This window comes from Sycon ciliatum, chromosome 3 (genome assembly GCF_964019385.1).
Source record: "Sycon ciliatum chromosome 3, ocSycCili1.1, whole genome shotgun sequence".
Classification (NCBI taxonomy): Eukaryota; Metazoa; Porifera; class Calcarea; order Leucosolenida; family Sycettidae; genus Sycon; species Sycon ciliatum.
The window spans coordinates 24590047-24610495 of NC_088645.1; the positions used below are offsets into that span (position 1 = coordinate 24590047).

Sequence of the window (20449 nt, forward strand, 5' to 3'; positions counted from 1 at the left end):
CTCAGCACGCCCGGCATGCGAACGTCCTACGCAAGTACAAACATCTCTGCTGACTGCCGATTCATCGAATGCTCAGACATGCCAGATGCCCTGAGCCGACTCTACGTCAGCACCATGATGTGCAAATCATCCACTTCGAATCATCCTCAAGATAAGGAGACGACACAAGACGAGCAGGAAAGAGCCACAGCAGAAGAGGATCCTGTGGCTGGGACAGCTAACAACAGACATTCCCAGCCCACGGCCATCCACCAGCAGCGCGACGAGCCAGCAATGCGCGAGGAAATCCACGAGACCATCACAGGATTTCTCAACGCAGACAGGGTAAAGTACATCTCTGACCGGGCCAACACGCCCGACTATACCGTCATCACATTCCGCGACCTTGGAGGTCAGCAGGTCTACCAATCCGTGCAGCCCCTCTTCATGGCCAAAAACACAACCTTCATTGCCACATACAACTCTTCTCTGGACCTTCTGGAGGCCCTTCCCAAGCTCGATGAATTGCAGGTCAGCCGGGAGGAGTGTATCGAGCGGGCCACTCTACCGGCCGATGCCACTCGCCTAGACCAACTGCTCGGCTGGCTCGACATACTGCTGCTGAATGCGAAAGCGGACAGCAACAGCACAGACCAGAGTGCTGCAGATGATGTGTTTGTTGTGGGATGCCAGAGTGACAGGTGGAATGAAACTGATCTGCCTGATCCTTGTAAGCTACTCCACGAGAGGATCAAAGGTTCACCATACCAAAACCTTGTTTGGAACGAAACGTCGCACTTCAAAATCGATAACACCAGATCCACTGGCAGTGCAGCACAACCAGATGAGCTACAGCGACTGAGAGAGGCCATCATCGACCGCTGCCGGAAGAGCCAACGTAGCATCCCTGTTCCGTGGCTCCGATTCTGCATAACCATACACTTGCTCAAGCAGGAGGCCTCGTGGCCTTGGATTTCCTTCGAGGAGGCAAAATTCATAGCGAAGCAAGTCAAGGCCGTTCCAAGTGACTACAGTGACTGGCAAATACAGCAGCTGCTTAAGTACTGCCACGAAGCAGGCCACCTGGTGTACCTCTCAACTTTCAAGCTGAAAGACACGATCATCCTCGACCCACAGTTCATTCTGGACTGTGTCAATGCCTTTGTCTACCTGAAGCCTGACCGACACATCACAGCGGACGAAATGCGGCGCTATCATTCTGGGTTCATGACGGAGTCCCTGGCGCGCAAAGCTCTCAACAAGATGTTCGAGGATCCGTCTTACTTCGACCATGCTAAGGCGTGGCAAGCAGTCAAAGCAAGCAGTGATGGGTTCAAGCTCATTTTCGAAATCCTGGAGTGGCTCTCAGTGCTGGCAATTGTGCAGGATGAGAGCTCTGCCGAGCACGAGTTTATTGTACCTGCAGTCGTCGAGGACATGGACATGCACCCACAGACGCCCTCCTGTTCCTGTGCGTACGTGTCTTTGAAGCACGCAAGCCACGATGAATGCATGCGCTTCCCCGTATTCCTTTATTGGCAATGTGTGGTGGAGGCGCTGCTGAAGTCGCGCAAGCGCTCGGCTGCCACGCTCTCACGGTGCAGCGTTCGCCTTCGCTGGAACAGCGAGTGGCCGTGGCTGAACCTGCACTATACACGCTACGGCTTACAAGTGTACGTCGAGTGCAAGGGCCGAGACGGCGGCAGCGGAAAGTCTACGCTGGAGGAAGTCAAGGCAATCGTGCTCACCGTGCTACGGAAGTGGAACCTGCAGGCCGAAGTGATCAGCTCCCTGCCGTGCCCCTGTGGAGAAACATCGGGGGTGGAGTGTTTGCAGCACGGCCTGTCTACGTGCTGCACGCCAAGCTGTGCGCATGCCTTGGATGCATCCACCCTAGTGGCTGAAGACTACCCACTGTGTACACGTTCAAAGCCGGATACACAGATGATCCGTGAGCAGGCCAAGTTCTGGCTGGGCCTTGATCAGGTGAGAGAGGCTTGACCTGATTGAACTGTCGCAGCTATGCTAAAGACGTTAAGTTAGTAGCGCCTGCCGCCAGCCAGGGTCCACAGCGCTATATTTCGTATGTTTGTGTATGTGTGTGTGTGTGGGGGGGGGGGGGAGGGGGTGGGGGGGGGGGGGGGGGTAAACAAACCATATGACTAGTGTGGCCAGGCCTGATTGTACCGTAATTCTGTTAAGCTAGGTTTAGGAAGAGAGTTCTTCACACACAAAGTTGCACCCTGTCTCTATTTTCTTACGACGTGCCGCTTGTTCCCATCGTATGGATGAGGAGATACCAGTAGCCATATTAAGCCTACAGTAAGCGGATCGGGAGACGAAAAACACTTAGGGTAGAGAATGGCACAGATTTTTGAAAGAACGATTCAGGCTAGATTTACGGATTTAAGAATGCATGTATCGTTTTCTACATGTTATCCAGTGGTGTGGTCACATCGTATGATGCTCGCCATTACATGATGCTATTCATGAACAATAACCAATCGACTAACATTGCAACATGTTAGAACAATACTAAGTTAGGCTGTGGTCCTAAGCCCCTGCGTTCTTCGGCGCCCGATCATACTGTACTCTGACTCCGGTGATTATGTTGTGTGTGTGTGTGTGTGTGTGTGTGTGTGTGTGTGTGTGTGTGTGTGTGTGTGTGCCGGTGTGTGTGTGTGTGTGCCGGTGTGTGTGTGTGTGTGTGTGCGTATGTGCGTGTGTGCACGCGTGTGTGTGTGTGTGCGTGTGTGTGTGTGTGTGTGTGTGTGTGTGTGTGTGCGCGTGTGTGTGTGCAGTCGATTTCCAATCGAGAGGTTGCGGGTTCAATTCCCGACGATTATGGCCACATAAGTCATTCTTCTCTTTCTCATTCTCCTAGCTCTTCTTTCATTCCCCTGGGTGGTTACCAACAGCCAGTGTATGTGGCGCGGTGTATGTGTAAAAATGAAGGAAGAATGTAAATGTAAAAAAGAGAAGAAACACATGAGAACGAGTTATGCAGCAACTATCCACGACTGTAAGAAGATGATAAACAGTCAGAAAGTGTGATAATAGGGCACATAACTGGTGTGTTAGAGTTAGGTCTCGGGTCGCTGAATGTCTCAGTAGCTTGTCAGTTTTGTGCCCTATTTAATAAACAGTCAGAAAGTGCGATAACTCGTTCTCATGTGTTTAAGTGCTTTCTTCTCTTTTTTTACATTTATTAGGCCACACGTTTTTATTTCTATGTTTCTCGTCACCCGCGCGCATACGATTCAGGAGTCTGGAAGAAAAAAAGAAAAAAATACTGTGCTGCACTGACTGTGCTGCACTGACTGTGCATGTGGGGTCCAGCACACTCATGCACATGTACATAATGTGGCCTGGCCTGCGCGTGCGCGACACATGCTGCAAGAAGGCATTTTTTTGTGCGCAATCTAGTTGCACATGCTCAGATTGTGACAGAAGCTCCTACCACATACTAGTTGCTAACTATGGATGCTATTTTGCATGGTGTATTGGTGGATTTTAGTGTGAACAAAGGTCTAGTAAACTTTTTTTATTTTTCGGTCATTTTTTTATTTTTTCCACCTCTCGCATACGTTTTTAGATTTTCAGGTGACGAGAAACACAGAAATAAAAAGTAGGGCCTTACTGGCTCAGTATCCGAGTTAAAATGAAAAATGAAAAATAGGGATTCAATGGCACAAGTTGCTATGGCTTCTGCCGTAGCATCGCTATCATTGCCTCCGTCGATGGGAGTCAAATGGCCAAAAAGGTGTGTGTGTGTGTGTGTGTGTGCGCACGCGCGCACGTGTGTGTGTGTGTGTGCGTGTACACTATGTCTCTTGCAATACCTACAGGATGCACGTGGAATGCTGTTTGACCCGAGATCGGCCTCTCTTCCTTCCGGTTAGTTGGATGCACAATACAAACCGATCTGGTACTTCCTAATGATTTCTTTGCCTGATGACCGCAAAAACAGTTTTGGGGTAGATCGGCCGGTTCCAGTATTGACTATTGAGCACTGCGCGAGCAGAGGACTAGATCTACTGTGTATACAATATCAAATTTGAGCCTCTTCTCACCTTCCTCTAAGCTGGTTCATTGTTGTGTTTCTCAATACAATTGCATAGCCGGGTGTAACGCGGACGTGCAATCTTTTTCTCACCGCAAGCTGGTGTTTGATCCCAGCTGACACTGAAGTTCTGACTCTGTTTCGGGCCCTGGCCAAACACCATGTCATTGAACGTTGCTAAGGACTCGCTGTAATGTTTTGTCGTCCTGATGTGAACATCGTTCGTGGAGGGGGGGGGAGTGAAAATCATAAGTTGACCAACAATGTACATGTGCGTTTGCATGCATGTGATTTGTGTTGTCCAGCATTGCAAGCTGTGTTCATTTTCGAGGAGTGAGGGTCCGAGTACAAAATGAACGATATTCATTTCAGTAATTTGATAACCGCAATCAATAAGACAAGCTGAATCGACATTTGTGTATACTTTATTCATGCAATGTAAAACGGGGAGACAATGTGGATTTTTTTATTGCACATTCTCTCCACCGTTTTATAAACTTCTGCAACAAACCGTGTGTGATTGCCTGCGTGTGTGTACATGTACATGCTGCATCTGCATGTGTGTGTGTGTGTGTGTGTGTGTGTGTGTGTGTGTGTGCGTGCGTGCGTGCGTGCGTGCGTGTGTGTGTGTGTGTGTGTGTGTGTGTGTGTGTGTGTGTGTGTGTACTTGCATGTGTGCATGTCTCTTGGCCACTCCAATGGCACGCCGGCTGTTGCCTTGCAGCAGAAACCTGGACTTACGGCGTCAGTGGAAGTGGTGGTCACGGCGTCAGTGGAAGTGATGGTTACGGCGTCAGTGGAAGTGGTGGGCATGGCGTCAGTGGAAGTGGTCGTCACGGCGTCGGTGGAAGTGGTCGTCACGGCGTCAGTGGAAGTGGTCGTCACGGCGTCAGTGGAAGTGGTGGTTACGGCGTCAGTGGAAGTGGTGGTCATGGCGTCAGTGGAAGTGGTCATCACGGCGTCAGTGGAAGTGGTGGTCACGGCGTCAGTGGAAGTGGTGGTTACGGCGCCAGTGGAAGTGGTCGTCATGGCGTCAGTGGAAGTGGTGGTCAGGGCGTCGGTGGAAGTGGCCGTCATGGCGTCAGTGGAAGTGGTCGTCATGGCGTCAGTGGAAGTGGTGGTTACGGCGTCAGTGGAAGTGGTCGTCATGGCGTCAGTGGAAGTGGTGGTCACGGCGTCAGTGGAAGTGGTGGTTACGGCGTCAGTGGATGTGGTAGTCATGGCGTCAGTGGAAGTGGTGGTCACGGCGTCAGTGGAAGTGGTGGTCACGGCGTCAGTGGAAGTGGTGGTCACGGCATCAGTGGAAGTGGTGGTCACGGCGTCAGTGGAAGTGGTGGTTACGGCGTCAGTGGAAGTGGTGGTCATGGCGTCAGTGGAAGTGGTCATCACGGCGTCAGTGGAAGTGGTGGTCACGGCGTCAGTGGAAGTGGTGGTTACGGCGCCAGTGGAAGTGGTCGTCATGGTGTCAGTGGAAGTGGTGGTCACGGCGTCGGTGGAAGTGGCCGTCATGGCGTCAGTGGAAGTGGTCGTCATGGCGTCAGTGGAAGTGGTGGTTACGGCGTCAGTGGAAGTGGTCGTGATGGCGTCAGTGGAAGTGGTGGTCACGGCGTCAGTGGAAGTGGTGGTTACGGCGTCAGTGGAAGTGGTAGTCATGGCGTCAGTGGAAGTGGTGGTCACGGCGTCAGTGGAAGTGGTCGTCATGGCGTCAGTGGAAGTGGTGGTCATGGCGTCAGTGGAAGTGGCCGTCATGGTGTCAGTGGAAGTGGTGGTTACGGCGTCAGTGGAAGTAATGGTCACGGCATCGGTGGAAGTGGTGGTCACGGCGTCAGTGGAAGTGGTGGTCACGGCGTCAGTGGAAGTGGTGGTCACGGTGTCAGTGGAGGTGGTGGTCACGGCGTCAGTGGAAGTGGTGGTCACGGTGTCAGTGGAAGTGGTGGTTACGGCGTCAGTGGAAGTGGTCATCATGGCGTCAGTGGAAGTGGTGGTCACGGCGTCGGTGGAAGTGGCCGTCATGGCGTCAGTGGAAGTGGTGGTCATGGCGTCAGTGGAAGTGGCCGTCATGGCGCTGATGGAAGCGGTGTTCACGACTCTGATTTCATGTCACTTGGTGCCATTGGGTTAGTGCCGGCTTTCCTTGCAGGTTAAGAAAGAAGTCAAATACGCTGCCTTGGACCTGACCAATCAGCAGCTTTCATTAAACGTAGCATTCAGGGTAAGGGCCGGGTTTCACTACGGCTCCGCTGCTCCACGGCACTTAGCGGCATGCAGCGGAGCAGCGCGGTTCCACTGACACTCGCCATTCGCGGTACCGCGGTCGTGCTCCACATTTTTTGATGACGTTTTACCTGCCTGCGCGCGCGCAAAATCGAAAACATCCTCGTGTTCTGGCCTGCGCAACGAATTGAAGTTTGAATTTAATATTCCCGCGTATAAAACAATGCAAAGTACGGGAAACAGGTCGAGCCGTGACCGCGACTTGCCGTTTTTGATCAAGCCGCGAAGCGAGAGCTGGTGGTGAGCCTCGGCCTCGCTGCACCAGCTCGAGCCGCGGTCACTATGGTAATGATGACGTTTCATGCCGCAGATGATGTGCAGCGGAGCCACAGTGGAGCCCAGCCCTAATGGAATCACTGAGAACATGCTGCCTGCACATTTAGTGAGGGGTCTTTCTGACTTAATGCTCCATTACATTTCGAGGCTCTACTGCCCACCGAGAGCCAGTGGTTGTGAGACTTGCCCACTCACCCCCACCGTTAGGCGCTGCATCTGCCGCTAGGGTTTATCGGGTGTTAGCGGCCGTCGTTCCCTTCGGGAACGGATACGATAATTTACTTTTTTTTTACTGCCCACCGACGTGTATGTGTGTGTGTGGGGGGGGGGGGGGCTATCCTGTCGACTGAAGAGGGGGGGGGGGGCTCTGCTGTCCACCGTGAGGGGCTCTACTGTCCGTCGATGGGCGGGGGGGGGGGGGGGGGCTTTACTGTTCACCGGGGGGGGGGGCTTTGCTGTCCACCAGGGGGGGGGGGGGGGGGCTATACTATCCACCAAGGGGGGGGGGGCTTTACGATCCACCAGGTGGAGGGGGGGGGGGGGCTTGCTGTCCACCGAGAGGGGGGGGGGGGGGCATCAGGTGAGGCTCTACTTCCCACGGGGGGGGGGGGGGGCTTTTTTGTCACAGCACTACTTACACGTAGAATCTGGATCTGTTTCTAGTTTTTGTTTTGTTTTATATACCACTCTGCGCTGCAGTGAAAAGACGATCGATCTAATTGACGACTGGTCTGCGTTTGTTAGCTCGATTGAACCGTTCATCGGTGGAGAGGAGGAAGGTGATGAGAGAGGTTGGTTGCTTTTTGAACTCCGCAATTCTTCATTCTGTATTTCAATACTGCCGGGTGGTGATGGTATTTTCTCCGGCAATGACATGGCAGAGTTTTAGCAGAGCTTTAATACGGGGCGGACAATGACTACATACATGTACATGTATAGTTTGAAGTACTTCTGGAGTCAAACGTATAGGGCATGAAAGTGCTATGTCACAGCCATGACAACCCTGACTTTTGGATCAACTTGGATCCCGGTTTTCGGTGTGAATCCTTACACGATTGGGTGGTTTTCCATCACGGCATATTGACACATCCACCGGTAGTGACTGAACTGGGCCCTCCCGGTCAAGGACCCACTCCTGGTACAGGAGAAAATCACACCTGGGTGCGACACGAGGGAGAGGGTTCCAACCACCACATCCTATACTTCGCTATGGGCAGTGTGGATCCAAGAGTCGGTATTTGCCGTTAGATTTTGACTTCCGACGTCATCGCTTTCAAGCCCTATACTGTATTACTTAAAGACATTGTTCAGGGCAATACGGACAACCCAAGTCACGACCACACATCGAAAACTACTGCTCGCTTGAAGACTGTATAAAGTGTATTCACAAACAACAACAAATCTGAAAACTCTGAAAAAGAAACTAAACAAAAAAGCCACGAGGTCCGCTCAGTGCCTCGCGCACCAAGACCATCTACGAAAATGGAGGCATCGCAGTTCGCCTTCAAGGAAACAGCAACTATTGCAGCGAAGCGGTGAAAACTGCAAGAAAGCGAAAGCCATAGAATCACGGACACAACAGAAAAAAGCCTGTACCAAAGAAAGCGCATCGCTAGCCGCACAGTACACACACAGCGCACAGTTCACTGTACATTTGGCAAAAAACATAAAAGAAAATCAAGACTGTTCAAAGCGCAAAAAACACATGTTCACGTCATGTTCAAGGAAATTCAAACGAAGAGAAAAGAGAGTAGAGAAGTTTAGAGAAGTACAAGAACGAAGAAATGGAGAAGAGAAACGTTCTTATGATGAAGAGTAGAGAGAAGAGCAGAGAGACAGACTGGAAAGAAGTTCTACAGAAGACGTGAGAGAGAAAAGGTGAGAGAATAGACAGAACGAAAATAGCAAAGACAAAGTTCACAACAAATTCAAAACAATGTCGATCTTGTTCACAAGTTCAACCATCAGGCAGGAACATTCTCCCCCCGGTAACAGGCATACTCACAAGCCTGATTACTAAGCTGCACTGCTGAGGACATTCAGGCGGCACAACTTGACTACTGGTCGGCGGAAGGTGCCGGTTGCCGTCTTCACGTCTGCAACTCGGACTTTCCCATCACGCCCGGGAAACACGGCAGTGACGAGACCTCTGGGCCAGGAGCCCCTCGGCAGCTGATCGTCCACGATGATTACTACATCACCCACACTGATTTCTTGACCAACGCCACGCCACTTCTTGCATGTGCCGAGGCTGGGGGCATACTCCTTCAGCCAACGTCGCCAGAACATGTCAGCTAGGATCTGCGATAGACGCCACTGCTTGCGACAGCACAGGTCGCGCTCTGTAAACTCTCCGGGTGGCTGTACGCTACTAGATGTGCCGAGCAGAAAGTGGTTAGGTGTGAGGCTCTCCGGATCGTTGGGGTCCACTGGCACGTGAGTCAGTGGTCGGCTGTTGACGAGACTCTCTGCCTCAATCATGAGGGTCAACAGTACCTCGTCCTTCGGAGCACGCTCATGCAGTATCACCCGCAAGGTGGACTTCACAGATCTAACCAGGCGCTCCCAGGCTCCACCCATGTGCGGAGCAGATGGCGGGTTGAAGCTCCACTCGATGCGAAGTAACGCCAGGTCGGTGGTGAGCTGGTCTTGGTCGAGGTCGTTCAGGGACTCACGCAGCTCTCGTTCTGCTCCTCGGAGGTTCGTTCCATTGTCGGACCAAATCTGACGAGGTCGACCACGCCTGCCGATCATCCTACGGATGGCCATGATGCAGGCATCCGTGGTCAGTGCATGTGCAACTTCCAAGTGCACAGCTCTCGTGCTCAGGCAGGTGAACAGCACACCATACCTCTTATCGTGCCGACGTCCGACCGCCACTGTCATCGGTCCGAAGTAGTCCATGCCAACCTCTGTAAAGGCTCGAACAAACGGTGTGAGACGAGTGCTCGGCAGGGGTGCCATCTCTGGCGCAGCTGGCTGTGCTCTGTCGTTGCTGCACTTCTGGCAAGTGTTCCAAGAACTTCGGACAGCTCCTCTCAGCCCCAAGATGAGATAGCGCTGCCGCAACTCATTGCACACACGCTCTTGCCCTTGATGACATGACGCAACATGATACCACGCAATCAGCAGCCGGGTGAAAGGGTGACTCGGATCGAGCACAACTGGCTGCTTGACCATGTCAGGCAGATCGGAGGAGTTGACCAGTCGGCTGTGGTGACGCACTACTCCATCAGTGAGCACAAGCGACAGATGTGACAAGCGGCTGTCCTTGTCCACGGGCTTCCCAGACTCGATGCTGCGAACTTCAGCAGGGAAACAGTCGGCTTGCACTTGCTGCCACCATAGACGCTCTGCACTCTCAAGCTCCTCAGGTACTAGCTCTCCTGGGGGTGGTGCTGATGTACGTAGCGCTCGGTGCTTCAAGATCTTGACGAAGCGGAGTACCCAAGCGGTTGCACGGACCAGTCTCATCCACGATGAGAAGCGACTAGAGTCAGGTAGCGCTGCATTCCGCACACACTCACTAGACACAGCTGTGGCTACGAACTCGCCTTTCAGCTCGATGCTGGGACTTGAGTCGGCTACTGCAGGCTTGACATCAAGCGGCCACTGCTCTGGCGGACTCTGCAGATACTCTGGGCCGGTCATCCATCTGCTGCCAAGTGTCAACTCGTCGCTGGCCAGACCACGCGTAGCGTCATCAGCAGGGTTATCCTTGGTGGGGACCCAGCGCCACTGACTGGGATCCGTCGTCTCAGCGATCTCACCAATCCTGTGGGCAACAAACGTCTTGTAAAGTCTGGCTTCTGACTTGATCCACAGCAGGACAGTACGCGAGTCGCTCCAGAACGTTGTGGAGCTGATCGGTAGATCAAGCTGCTTGGTGATTGTGTCTGCCAGACGTGTTCCCAGCACAGCAGCTTGCAGCTCAAGACGAGGAATACTGAGCGGCTTGAGCGGGGCGACGCGAGCCTTTGCTGCAACAAACGAAACGTGTACAGCACTACTCTTGCTGGTGGCTCTGATGTACGCTACAGCTGCGAATGCTTTTTCGCTAGCGTCGACAAACATGTGCAGCTCTAATCTCTCGGCGTCTGCTAGCGCAGGATGGTAGCACCGTGGCACCTGCAGCGACGCAACTTCATGCAGGCCGGCTTGCCACTTCGACCAGCGCTCAGCCATATCATGGGGCAGCTCATCGTCCCAGCCAAGGCCTGACCTCCATACGTCCTGCAGTAGTATCCTGGCGGTAACGGTGTACGCCATCAGGAAGCCAAGGGGATCGAACACCGACATCACGTAGCGCAGTACTGTCCGCTTGGTTGCCGAGACGCTGTCGGGCTGTGCTGATAGCTTTGCTCCAACGGCAAAGCTGAGACAGTCGCTGTTCGGGTTCCATATGAGGCCAAGTGCCTTCTCTGTGGAAGCGTTCCCGGTGGCGAGATTCACCACTTCAGATGAACGAAGTTGGGTGGGTATCCTCTCAAGAACCTGGGACGAGTTACTGACCCAGTTCCGGATCTCGAATCCTCCCCTCCGGTGAATCTCAATCACCGCTGCCGAACGGCTGATTGCATCACACTCCGTAGCTGCACTGTCGAAATAGTCATCCACATAGTGGCGGTCAGTGATGGCTGTGACAGCTTCAGGTAGATCCGGACCAAAGACGGTGGCACTATGGTTCTTCACATGCTGAGCTGTGGTTGGAGATGACACTGCACCAAACGTCATCACCTGCATCTCGTACACATCTGGAGGGCGACTGCGGTCGAGGCCTCGCCACAGGAAACGTTGGGCCGGTCGGTCCTCTGGCCGCACACTGACTTGGTGGAACATTTCCCGAATGTCACCGCCGAAACCATACTGAAAACGCCGAAAGTTCAGCAGCACTTGCGTCAACGGCGTCAGCAGGTCGGGTCCGGGCATCAAAAAGTCATTGAGGCACTTGCCATGCGATTTCCCGGCTGCATCGAACACAAGTCTCAGCTTGCCCTTCGTCGGGTTGACCACGGCAAAGTGCGGCAGGTACCAAGTGTTAGGTGGTTCACATGCGGCCTCTGCTGCTGATAGGATGCGTGCATATCCCTTCACCAGGTAGCTCTCGATCTTCGCTGCATACTGGCAAGCGAGGGTCTGGTCCTTCATCAGACGGCGTTCCAGCTGCTGAAGACGTCTGTCGGCCTGCTGTCGGCTCTCTGGCAATTGCGGGTTGTCGTCACGCCACAACAGTCCTGTCTGCCATCTGGTGCCATCGTGAGTCATGGTACTCAGCAACTGTAGCGCCCGCTCATCGTCCTTGCTTCTGGGTAGCGGCGCTGGCTTGACCCCGAAGTCATCTACTGAAAATGCTCTCTTGACCAGTTCATGCAGCTCGTCATCCGCTGACCACGACACGAAGGACACCTCAGAGTCCACTCTTCGGCACTGTCCGGTGTTGCCGTGCAGTACCCAGCCGAGCTTAGTGTTGGTGGCTACAGGTGCGTTCGGCGGACCTTCCAAGATCTCCCTTGGTGCCGTCAGGTGGTAGTGGTCCTGGCCAATGAGCAGCATAGGCGTTACCTCTGCAAGTGAAGGCAAGTCGATGTGCGCCAAATGCGACCACTGTCGGGCAAGTTTCTGCTGGTTGACAAACTGCTTCGGCAGACTGAGGTTCGCCACCGTCCGGACGTTCTGCAAGTCAAACTGCTCACCTCCGTCTCTAGGTGAGATGCACAGATTGACACGGCATGAGTTGGCATGGTGCTGACTGTGATTCCCAGTCCAACTCAGGTGCAGGGGATCTACCGGACCAGTAGCGCCCAGCTCCCTGGCAAGCTTCTCGTCCACAATGCTCACAGTGGATCCTTCATCCAGGAGCGCATGTGTCTTGACGCTGTGCCCGTTGGATACTGAGAGCGACACCGGTACAACACGCAGGGCAACTCGAGTTCGCTGAGCGGTGTGAGAATTGACGCTCTCCTGCTGTCCAGTGTGGCCACCGCTGTTCCTGTCAGACGGGTGCACTAATTCATGGTGACGCTTTCCGCAGTCACCAACGGAGCAGCGATTCCGACTCTTGCAGTCGGTTACTCGGTGGCTGCGGCCGAAACAGAGAAAACACAGCTTCTTCTCCGCTACCCATTCCCTACGCTTCTGCAGTGGCAGTGCTTTAAAACTGTCACAGCTGCGCAGCGGATGTTGGCTGCTGCAGTAATGGCAGGCGAAGGGTGCACGCTCTTGCTGTCTGGAGCTGCCGCTGTTGCTCAATGTGGTGAGGGTGGTCTCACTTCGAGTTCTCTTGTTACTGCTGCTGCCGCCGCTGCTGCTGACACTCCCTGTCTTCAGCACAGTCACTCTGCTTGCTGCACTGGCCTTGCCGCACAGCCACACTGAAAAATCATCCAGCGACAGCTTCTCCGGATCGAAATTGGCGATCATCTCGCCCCAGTTCAGGCGCATGCCAGCCGGCAGTTTGGCAACAAGTTCCTGTCGCAGCTGAGGGTTGCGCAGGTGCCCAGTACTATTCATTAGCTTCATGGTCTGCACCAGCCCACGCACAGCAGTTGAGAACTCTACGAGCTGCTCAAAGTCGTCGGCTCGCAAAGTGCGGAAACTCTGAGCACGGGTGATGAGGTGGTGCACCACGTGCTCGGGACGGCCAAAACGCTCTTGCAGCGTGGCGAGAATCTCCGGAACATTGTCTGGGACAGCCAGCATAAACTGGACTGCATCTCTGGCCTTGCCCTTCAGCGCACGGTGCAGTCGGCTGAGGTTCTCTGCATGCGAAAACCCACAGTCCCGGGTTGTGGTGTCGAACATCTTCTTGAAGATGGGCCACTCTTCAGGCTGCCCAGCAAACTGTGGCAGATCCTTCCCAGCAGCTTGCCTGGCCATATAACCCTTCATATGGCGCTGTGCTGGGGTGTCTGAGGGCTTCTGCGTGCCTACTGCTGCCAGGATAGCTCCAGCGAGCTGCGCGATGTCAGACTGCGGCTGCTGCGTAGCATCTGACTGCGGCGCCTGCTGCTGACGTACTGCCGGACTGCGTACTGTGGCTGTTGACGTTGCTGGTGGCTGCGTAACATCTGACTGCGGCGCAACACCAGACTGCGACGACTGCTGCTGACATACTGCCGGACTGCGTACTGTGGCTGTTGACGTTGCTGGTGGCTGGTTAGCTGTAGCTGCGTGGCCACCGCCAGCAGACACTGCCACAGCTGCCTGGCGAGTTCCACCACGTACAGACTGTTGGGCTGGCTGGCCTCTTACACTGCTACTACTACTAATGCTAGCACGCGTTGAGCGCCTTGACCCCGAGTACGCACTACTACTAGTACTGGAACTGTCACGCTGGCTGTCGATGGCTTCATGCTGCATCGCCAGCTCAATTTGCAGCAGTCTCCTCTGCGACTCTATCTGTTGCTGCTCCAATTCAGCCAACCTCTTTGCAGCCTCGTACTCAGCTCGTAGGTGCGCACTCCGCGCACCGCGACTACGCGCACTGCGACTACTAGTAACGCTAATGCTGTCCACACCAATGGACTTCAGACTGAGCACATCATGTACACTGGCACTGGGTGATGGTGGCAACGACAAATTCACCGCAGCGTCAAAAGCAAGCTGAGTGTCAGTCTGTGTCGACTCCAGCCACTCACCGAGCCGATCTGGCGCTCTCCCTCTGGTGGTTCTGGTGCTCTTGCGCGACATCTCAACAGCAACGATCGAAATGCACACTCAAATTTCAAAAATATACACTATACGATCATAACACAACGAGCTACGGGATACAGAAAGCTTTACTTCAGGGCTGTTCGATTGGCTCCGGATGCGCCTCCGCACATCCGGCTCGAAGGACCAAATGTTCAGGGCAATACGGACAACCCAAGTCACGACCACACATCGAAAACTACTGCTCGCTTGAAGACTGTATAAAGTGTATTCACAAACAACAACAAATCTGAAAACTCTGAAAAAGAAACTAAACAAAAAAGCCACGAGGTCCGCTCAGTGCCTCGCGCACCAAGACCATCTACGAAAATGGAGGCATCGCAGTTCGCCTTCAAGGAAACAGCAACTATTGCAGCGAAGCGGTGAAAACTGCAAGAAAGCGAAAGCCATAGAATCACGGACACAACAGAAAAAGCCTGTACCAAAGAAAGCGCATCGCTAGCCGCACAGTACACACACAGCGCACAGTTCACTGTACATTTGGCAAAAAACATAAAAGAAAATCAAGACTGTTCAAAGCGCAAAAAACACATGTTCACGTCATGTTCAAGGAAATTCAAACGAAGAGAAAAGAGAGTAGAGAAGTTTAGAGAAGTACAAGAACGAAGAAATGGAGAAGAGAAACGTTCTTATGATGAAGAGTAGAGAGAAGAGCAGAGAGACAGACTGGAAAGCAGTTCTACAGAAGACGTGAGAGAGAAAAGGTGAGAGAATAGACAGAACGAAAATAGCAAAGACAAAGTACACAACAAATTCAAACAATGTCGATCTTGCTCACAAGTTCAACCATCAGGCAGGAACAGACATGTTGTTATAACGAGTCGCAAATTTAACGATTGTCCGAAATTCAAAGGTTAACGAGAAGATACATGTATATTATAACGATCTTGCAGTATTCCGCCATATCCACACACGACATATATGAAGCCATACGGCCTAAACGGATCTTATTACAGTCGACCTACCCTTATAACGATATTTGCGTCACACCAAGAAATATTGTTATAAGGGTAATATTGTTATAGGGGTAACTGGTTCATTTCATACACATACGTCATAATGCATGGATTTTGTTCATTTTTTACACTCTTCATAGCATAAAAACGGACATACATGCACATTATGCACACAGCAAGGTGCCCCCATTGCATTTCGTCATGTCCCAGCGACTTATCAAGCGAAGCTTGCCCTACCTGGATAGTGGACACTACATATTCCCTGCTAGATATTGCTATAAAATGGAAAATGTCGATTGGTCAGCCCATTTTATATCGTTATAGCAATATTGTTATAGAGGTAAGGCATTGTATACACAAGTCAATGGAGTGATTTGGTTTGGCAGAAAAATATCGTTATAAGGGTAATATCGTTATAGAGGTTATCGTTATAAGGGTAGGTCGACTGTATAACGAAGAAATGTCATCCGTTAAAACGTTAGATTTACTTCCTCGTTAGGGAGCATCTCATAAGTTCGCATTTTTTTCTAAACGTAACGCATTTCGAAACGGGGTAGGGGGGTAGCGCCCTTTTCGAATAGAAAAATGACAGTTCGCACATTTTCTGGTTGTGTACAATACTGTGCTGTGCACATACGTGACATGGTGCATGTGCTAGACCGCTTCAGCAGGGTATGTTCATGGTTCATGGTGTTTAGGTGTAGATCTACCTGTAGTATGTTGGCAGATCAGCTAACCCTGCACTGCATGCAATCAATCATGCAGGCTGATCAGCTAACCCTGCACTGCATGCAATCAATCATGCAGGCTGATCAGCTAACCCTGCACTGCATGCAATCAATCATGCAGGCTAATCAGAGGTGTCAAACTTGTCACACCAGCATTATCAAACCGTGTACCTGGCCAGCTTTCACAGTACAGTCTTTGTGGAGAAACTCTGTTTATGTGCGTGTACATGTCATTGATTGTACTGTACTTGTACTCAGTACATGCGGTACTACTGTATGCCATTCACTTCCACACTAGCAAAACATTCATGTACATGTACATGTGCATACTATGGCATGCATGGACATGTACAGTAGTAGATCTACATGAACACGGAAAATGTGCGATAAGACTTTCAAATAGTGGGGGGAGGTAGGGGGGGGGGGGGGGGGTAAAGTCTATTCGAAATGCGTTACGTTTACAAAAAAAGTGCGAACTTGTGAGATGCTCCCTTATATACACATGCCTTATAAGAGTCGGTATTTGCCGTTAGACTTTGACTTCCGACGACTTCTGATGTCCTCGCTTTCAATCCCTATTCTCTGGGAGTGTAGTAATTGCCGTTCGAGTGCTGACGGGACTATTATTTTTCTTCCACTTTCACCTGGCTTTTTTAAAGTGTTGAATTTCAGAGAAAATGAAAATGGAGCAGGTGGCCAAAATTTCCTTTGCATTTGAAAATTTTCCGTGAAGTCCGAAATATGAACATGTATAAAACTTCACTCCTCGACTCCAATGACCGTCTCTATACTGCAACTCAAATCAATTAGAGGATATGCCAAATAACGTGCAACTAGACTTGAGAGGGCATTGCACAGAAGTTGCATACACATTATACTACAAGGTGTACATGGTAGGCCCTGAGCTCTGCAGGAATGCAAGTCACAGGTAGCCGTACAACTTTTGAACTTTGTATGCAACTACTCTGCAATGCCCTCCCAAGTCTAGTTGCACGTTATTTGACATATCAGAGAGGTTCTGCTACACGGACCTACGTACCAAACTCCGTGTCAACTGCAGCGAAGTTTGACACGGATTTTTCGTACGTTGCACCGGTTCTGCTGTACGTAGCATGCTCGTAGCATGCACGAACACCCCGCCACATGTACTCTGTACGCTCAGTTTTCACACGGAGTCCAGTCCGTGTGAAGCGCGCTTCACACGGAAAACGGTATGAAAAAATCCGTATGAAACTTGATCCCGTACCGCGGCGAAGTTTCCATACGTAATTTGGCACGTTTTACCGTGTGGCAGAACCTCACTATCATCTATTAGAGGATGTCTTTGATGATACAGTATGGGACATGTACGGGATAGTGGGCATGGCCGACGACAGAAACACACACACATATACACACACACACACACACACACACACACACACATACACACACTTTCTGACCTTTTGGCGCCCATCGCCGGAGGCGATGTGTGAACTGGTGTTCTACCTCTGCCGATCATGACCGGAGAGCGGCTAAGCAGGCCTCCGCAATCTTTTTTCTTTTCAATTATTATTTTTGGCATTAAATAAGGCCCGTTGTCCTTTCCTGTTCTCCGCTCTGGTGCTGTGGTAGCAAAATGCGGAAAAGCGGCTGTTGAGCTGGTGGATCCCGCACACAAGAACCAGTACACGACTGTCCTGAGATCGTTTCACGAGATGAAGAAAGGATACATCAGAGGCACGGGCAAAGGAGAGAACAACCTCTTCTGCATCCTGGTGTATCTCATGCAACGTCCGGCCACGACCGTCCAACAGCTGTTTAACCTGCTGGCTGCTAGTGCCAAGCATAACCGCTGCCGTCTCTTCAGCACAATCAAGTGAGTTGCATGCGGAGTGTGTGCAGTGTGTTGTGCGTGTACCTGCTATTGATGCAGTGCTAGTAGGGAGTTCAGTTCCGGTCGCTGAAAATCGAAAAATGCAGTCACAGCTCGCCGCGTACAAAGTGAATGGGCGCGTCGTGGCAGCAGTTCGGGATGCACTTCGAGGTACAAGTATCTTCTCCCGCGGCCTTTTCGGCCTTGTCGATGCTATTTTTAGGTAGCTGAGGTCATTACCTTTCCAATAGTGCCACACATGCCATGCTTCCGAAAATGATGCCTCCGCGCATCGCGCCGATGCACTTCGAAGTACTAATTTCGACCAGGTGCGTACTCGGCCCCGCGAGGAACACCCGATTTTCGTGTTCAGCGGCCTCGGATTTGTCTAAAACAAGTGTATTCTAGAACAGTTAGGCTCGCGCTTTATCGCGGTAGCAGGGAAATAATCCCAGAAACCAGCCCACGGCGATATCCTGGGTGTGGACGAATAAAATCGAGTGAACTGCTCGCACACCGTAGTAGTGGTGACGGTGAACACGTGTGACTTGTGCACGTAGGCGCGCACGGCATGCATGCACACTGTGTGCATGCACACATCCTGTATCGCCATGCACTTCTGCATGTACTCACCGGGTAGTGCAGTGCTGGACGGAAACCACACGACCCACATACATGCTTGCATTTACTTCTGCGACTGTTTTCACCCCAATTTTCGTGTCTTCTATCGACTATGGGTTCAATTTTTCACAGGTTGCTTCTCACCTCTTCCCGGTTAAAAAATAGCGTTTTATATGCGAAACTCGCAAATTTGATTTTTCGATTAAATTCCCTTCTGCTAGTGATCCTTATCTGTGCATTCTAGATCCGTCTACCATGCGCCAACTGCCTGTGTGTGTGCACGCATGTGTGTGTGTGTGTGTGTGTGTGTGCACGCATGTGTGTGTGCGTGTGTGTGTGTGTGTGTGTGTGTGTGTGTGTGTGTGTGTGTGTGTGTGTGTGCATGTGTGTGTGTGTGTGTGTGCGTGTGTGTGTGTGCATGCATGTGTGTGTGTGTGTGTGTGTGTGTGTGCGTGCGCGTGCACATGTGTGTGTGTGCGTGTGTGTGTGTGTGTGTGTGTGTGTGTGTGTGTGTGTGTGTGTGTGTGTGTGTGTGTGTGTGTGCGTGCGCGTGCACATGTGTGTGCGGGGGGGGTGGGGGGGGGGGGGGGTAGCTTCATGAAATGCAGTAGAAGGCATCGCCAAGTAGTGGCCATCACCGAGCGACCCTCGCTCTCTCATGAACTACATTGTACATTGTACTGAAGAAACATGCAATTCACACTTTAATGTGACCACTGGTGTACGTTTCAATGTGACCACTGGTGTACGTTTCAATGTGGTCACTGCCATGAAAGACCACCTGTGTTTAGAGACCCTGAATCAGTTCAGGTATCAGATTATGTTACCATGGTTTCAGCACACCTGTGCATACAGACCACCTGTGTATGAAGACCTCCTGTGTGTTTAGACTACTTGTGTATGAGGACCACCTGTGTGCTAAGACCAACTGTGTGCTAAGACCACCTGTTTTTAAAGGTCCCCTGTTGAATAAAGATCATCCGTGTGCTAAGGCCACCTGTGTATAGAGACCACCTGTGTGGTGCGACCGCTTGGGTATAGAGATCACCTGCGTATTAAGTACACCTGTGTGGTGCGACCACGTGTGTATAAAGATCCAAGTGGTAAGAATCACCTGTAATATAATGACCCATACACAAGTGGTCTTTACACGGGTGATCTTTACACAGGTGATTTGTATACAGTATTTTACAGATCACCTGTGTATAGACCTTATTCGATAACGTGATTTTTGGACTCATCTCCAGGGATTTGTCGTAAGCTGGGGCACGCGTACGTGAAACAAGTGGCAAGAAAGGCCCAGTTCGTACAAGGGAGTAGTAAAATACCGGTGTTTTTCTACTCCTATGTTCCCACGCCGAGTCCTCTGTGCACTGAGTGCAGGTCTCTTGCCGCACCCTGGTTCCCTGGACCCCGGTTCACGTGATTGTGACGTTTATCGAATAAGGTCTATAGGTAGATCGGTGTTCTCTGCACCAGGGGGGGGGGGGGGGGGGGGGGGGGGTCATTGTTCACTCAACCACAGGTCTTCCTCTGGTCAAGCTAAGTTACTGAGTGTACAGTAGGGTGCCGATTATCCACACCCCTTGGGGCGCGAGGTTGTCTCCCGGGGGGGGGGGGGGGGGGGGGGGGGTGTTCGGATGAGAAAAATGTTCGGATAAGGGAGCAGTCATACATCTATCTAAAACATGCATATTCCCGCATGTTTTCATCATTTTTCATTCTCTTCGGCAGTACAACAGGAACTAGGTGCACTCCAGCTCCTAAAAATGACACTATCGGGATACCTTTTGACTCCAACCTGTTGTAACTCATCTTGTGCCTCGCTTGAATGGTGCTAACAGTGGGGAAAAATAGCCGCGGCCAAAACCCCGAAAAGCAGCTACTTTTTATTATCCAGCCCCAGCAAGTGATCCGGATAATCGATCATCCGGGTAGTTGACCGGTCCGGATAATCGATTATCCGGATAGTTGACTGGTCCGGATC

The 20449-nt window shown here is 51.7% G+C and overlaps 1 protein-coding gene across 4 annotated transcripts in view; it reads left to right on the forward strand.

Moving 5' to 3' along the window:
- Positions 1–20449, forward strand: part of LOC135811870 (uncharacterized) — a 45177-nt gene that overhangs the window by 22795 nt on the left and 1933 nt on the right. For 3 of the 4 annotated variants that reach the window (XM_065325108.1, XM_065325110.1, XM_065325111.1), the window contains exons 10-14: positions 1–1965; positions 3828–3876; positions 4767–6159; positions 7292–7383; positions 17601–17844. The exon at positions 1–1965 is cut by the window's left edge. In XM_065325108.1, coding sequence (XP_065181180.1) covers positions 1–1965; positions 3828–3876; positions 4767–6159; positions 7292–7383; positions 17601–17844 — 3743 coding nt within the window. The remainder of the gene's footprint in view (positions 1966–3827; positions 3877–4766; positions 6160–7291; positions 7384–17600; positions 17845–20449) is intronic. The other variant, XM_065325109.1, reaches the window with a different exon arrangement.